General features: G+C 30.9%; 1 protein-coding gene across 1 annotated transcript in view; it reads left to right on the top strand.

Moving 5' to 3' along the window:
- Window positions 1–4,796, top strand: part of LOC106471742 (putative extracellular sulfatase Sulf-1 homolog) — a 37,135-nt gene that overhangs the window by 13,613 nt on the left and 18,726 nt on the right. Inside the window, exons 7-9 of the mRNA XM_013932365.2 lie at window positions 220–291; window positions 1,946–2,060; window positions 2,535–2,814. Coding sequence (XP_013787819.1) covers window positions 220–291; window positions 1,946–2,060; window positions 2,535–2,814 — 467 coding nt within the window. The remainder of the gene's footprint in view (window positions 1–219; window positions 292–1,945; window positions 2,061–2,534; window positions 2,815–4,796) is intronic.

Raw genomic sequence — 4,796 nt, 5'->3', positions numbered from 1 at the left:
TTTTTTTTAAAAAAAAAAAATTTTTTTTTTTTAAAAAAAATTTTTTTTTTTTTTTTTTTTTTTTTTTTTTTTTTTTTTTTGTGAGACTTGATCCTAAATGTATAGGAAAAACAGGAAAAAAATGTATTACACTGTTGGTAGTAACTTTGTTTCTAGTTCTAAATTGTAGGATTAAGTTCTCTGGCAAACATATTTAATATATTAAATTATATTTTGTAGTAATTCAAGAGAAGTTTCTAAAGAAGTGAAGCTAAAGAAAGGATGGCGGGAAAGTTTTCTCATTGAAAGAGGGTAAGAAGTGTTTAGTTAACCCTAAACCAAGATATTTTCCTTGCAAAAGGTGGACGTTTCTTCTTCAGGGGCAAACTGAGAATAGTGGTGTAATTGAGTGAGTGATATATATAAAAGGAGTTGAGTGACATCATGAAGGACACCTGGGCTTCCAGGAAGTGTTTTTGTATAGTTTTGAATGTAGTATTGTAAGTGTGTCTCATTTCTGGTGCAACATTGCTGGAAACAAAAGGTTATGTAAAAAAAATGCTTTGCTTTAGAAATAGTCAAAACTATACTTAAGTGTTGTTTAAGTAAAATCAAGGTGATACATGAAGATTGAAAAAGAAATGTTAAGCAGGCCAATTTCTAAAGACAGGCATGGAAAATTGTCATAAATAAATAACATTACATAAATTAGGGGTAAACTTCGAGAGTTCACAATATATGAAAAAAAAATAAATATTTTTCTGACAGAGTACAGACCAATGATTGGAGATCACTGATTCCAGGTTCTAGATTCATTCCACAAGGTTGAACAATATTTAGATTTGTGATCTAAATTAAATCTTGATACTTTATTCTGATTGTTTTAATGTTTAGAAACTTAATCCCATTGCCAAGTCAGGATGAGATGTGACACATTTACTTGTATTAAAATGATTAAGGTAGAATTTATTCCTGTTTGGCTGCATTGTTTAGTTGACCTAAATTTTTTCCTTCATCAGAGTTGTATCTGAGCAGCTAAGTTCTTAATTGTGAAAATAAGAATTGGTTGTTCTTTCATTATCGGAAAACAATGTTGATATTTCAACATCCAGAAAGTTTTCCATCATACTCTCATTTCCTAATGAAAATATCTGTAGTTTATAAATTTGTTTACTAGTGAAGGATATATTTCAAGTACTTATAAAGCATAGCTGTATAGTATCTGAATTGTGTTCAGAAAAGAATGTTCACTGTAGTCCCAATAAGAGGTTAATGTAATACATGTGCATTAATTCTGTTGAATGTTAAAACTGAAATGTGAACAATTTGATGGTCAAGATAAGGAGATATTCTAACTTTATTGGTTAATTTTATTGAGAAAAGTGATCCTTATGAAAAAAAGATGTTCCATTTCTTTAAGTTACAATGTAACTTGTTTATCAGAGAGATTTGAGATGTTTGTAATTTTCGGTATGTGCAACTTCTAATATTAGAACCTTCAAGATGAGAGAATGTCTTATTCTTGGTTCAAACTTAATTAGTTAACCAGAATTTGTACCTTCATTAGCTCGATATATCAGTATTACAACTTCGTTAGGCGTTATTGATAACGTCTAAGTTATCATTTTATTTAAATTAATAGAAATATCTAGCAATAAGCTTCATTTTACATTAAAGTTAAAAATAATAATCCTATCCTGTAACATAACATCGAATTACTTTTACTGTACTCATTCTAGCTACTTAAAATCTGACCTATAACACTGCAGAATGAAATAAATCTGGTTATTATAAAGGTTCTCTTAGCCAATTCATTATCAATTTTGTGTAGAACGTTTAAAAGTAAAAAATTTTCAATATCTTGTCATAAAACAACTATTTGATTGTAATCCTAAATATATAATCAAGAAAACACAGGAAAAAATCAAGTACTTATACCATGTACTCTACTTTTTACCTTGTTTAGTAAACTCACCAAAGGCTATAAAGACATGTATTCTGAAAAGTCAGTCAAAAAAAAAAAACTGATTGCAGAAAAGTGTGGACAACCAGAATATTCTTCACCTTGCAAGTCCTTCCAGGTTAGTACAGTTAGTTCAGTCAGTTTAATATTGTTACATGACAACCAGAATATTCTTCACCTCGCAAGTCCTTCCAGGTTAGTACAGTTAGTTCAGTCAGTTTAATATTGTTACATGACAACCAGAATATTCTTCACCTCGCAAGTCCTTCCAGGTTAGTACAGTTAGTTCAGTCAGTTTAATATTGTTACATGAGAAAATTACAAAGTTTGACCACTTTCATCATCTCTATGTATTTTATCATTTATTGTCAATTTAACAGAAGTCGGTATTCAATGGTTTTTTTGATAAATTTATTTGTTTGAAGAAAAAAACTTAATTTCAATTTTCAAGTAATTTCTGCATTTTACAAAAGTGTAATGGAATTGACAAGTAGAGATTGAAAGATCAGTCTGTCGTGTTTGTTGTTATTTAATTTAATAAATAGATTTTACGTTCATTATATTAAGAATACATAATTGAAATCATGAACAGAAATGGGAATGTATACATGATGGTCAACGGTGGCGAGTACGCAAGTGTCGAAGTGTTTATTTTGATCAAAGAGTGAACAAGAAAAGGAGGAGGAGAAACTGCTGGTGTGAGAATGATGACGATAGTTTATTAGCAGAGTATGCCAGTAAAGCCTTGGAGGTTAAACAAGCACATAGTGAGATGTCTTTTGATATAGCTGGTACTGCTACCAAGGAATTGGCAATGAAACCTCAGGAAAGACGACTTCAACGAAAGTTCCTTAAAGAACATGTTAACCAAGGTATTGTTTTTCTTTCTTTTTTTAACAAGATATGAATGTTCTGCTGTTTTAAGCTTGAACTATTTTTGACATGTTGTAGACTAGTTTTAAATTTTTCTTATGCCATAAGACCATCTATAAATCAAGTATTTGACTTGGTTACAAAAGAAAGACTGCTGTAAGAATTATTGTAAATATTTGGCAAGTCGACTATTTTATTTGTAATACATCTTCTTTGTATGAATTGATAGTGATCTTGAAACAGCTGGCTTTTACTGAATCATCTCAATTTAATGGATGTTGAAAGATATGGAACTTTATCTCATCCCTGATCATATTGTACTTCTTGATGTATGGCCTCATCATCCTTCTAGATAACTCTGTATAACATTGTAATATGCAAATATTATGACTGTAACCATTTCATAAGTTAGAAAATGAATATATCTGTATGTGGATAAAATATCAGTACAAATCGTCTGTATTTTGATGTTCTGTATGAATATGTTTTTCCCATCTGTGAATAACGATCATCTACTGTTAGACTATCAAACGTGGTCTGAGCTAGGGAAGGTGAGGCTGGTCAGTATTACATGAGATACGTTTAATTCCTTTGTCACAATGTTTGGCAAACTCAGCTTGTGTAAAAACAGATGCAAGAAATGCTATCTTCCCCTTTTTTGATAATGAGGCTATTTCACCATACTTTCTGGGAAGAACTAGTAGATCTTGAATGTGAGTACAGTTTGAATGTAAACCTAGTACTTCAATTTACAATTAACAGTCTTCATTCAGATTAAAATTGCCGTTGTCTTTGAGTACATTTTCTGACTCACAGATAAAACTGAGTTGCCATCAATCACAATAAAACAGTAATTATCATCATTCGCATAGAGTTATAGTTATATTTGTGCGACTGACGGATATTTCCATCATTCGCAGCTGAGCCATAGAACTTCAGTGACGGAAATATCCATCATCTACAGGTAATGGGTTAAGATAGTTGTGGCCTGCATGTTAAAGTTTCAAATGTACCTTAGAAAAAAGCCTTAATATTTGCTTGAAATAAGAAAGAGTGTTAGTAACAAAGCACTAAGTGCTCTGACTGAGAAGTATTGTAGTGGTAAAATAAACTTTTTTGGTAGATAGGATTCAGACACTGAACAGGAAGTACATAAATGCCATATTCCTTAAATGAAAAATGAGTAAATGCAGGTGAACTTTTTAAAAAAACCCTTGACCACAGCAAGGGAGAGATGGATGATGCTAATTTTGTGAAATCACTGAAAAAATTAGTAGGTATTTTAGTATTGAGAATTAAATGCCATTTATTATACAGTCTTTCCCCAGTGAGATTTGTATTACTTAGATAACCATAGAACTTTTTCATAGCTTTAGGCCTTAAAGTTTCATTAATATTCTAACTTAATTCACTTTGTTTGAGCTAGTGTTCACCCCTTAGCAGATTTGGAATGTTTGGACTAAGTTACAAACCCTAGCTAATTCATCTATTTCAATTTAATCAAACAAAATTTAGCCTTGAAGTGAGACTGTTTTGAAACCACGAGGGAGAAAGTTTTTTTGGAAACTGTTTAAGATGACTTTCTTCACCAATTTGTCAAGGACCCTGCTAGAAACAATTTATTGTTAACTTTTAATATAGAAATTGTTGAGAGGGGAGAAATTGGGGAACATCTGGGTGCAAGTGCTCTATTAGGTTCGATGTTTTACTGCATATGGAGATAAGGAATAATGATATTTTGGTTAGAAATTTCAAAAAAGCAAATTTTGAAGGGATGCGACAAGAATTATCTGTTGTCAGTTGGACAGCCGAGTTATTTGGAGACACTGATCAAATGTGGAAAACTTTAAGGATAATATTTCAAATATTCAAGATAAACATATTCCTTATAGAAAGAAAAACTGCAAGTAAAAAACCAGGTTGCCTCACAAAGAGTTTAAAAGATAAAATTAAAGAAAAGCATTACAAATTTAAGAAATTT

This window comes from Limulus polyphemus, unplaced genomic scaffold (assembly GCF_000517525.1).
Source record: "Limulus polyphemus unplaced genomic scaffold, Limulus_polyphemus-2.1.2 Scaffold4830, whole genome shotgun sequence".
Classification (NCBI taxonomy): domain Eukaryota; kingdom Metazoa; phylum Arthropoda; class Merostomata; order Xiphosura; family Limulidae; genus Limulus; species Limulus polyphemus.
This window is presented reverse-complemented; position numbering and strand designations above follow the sequence as displayed.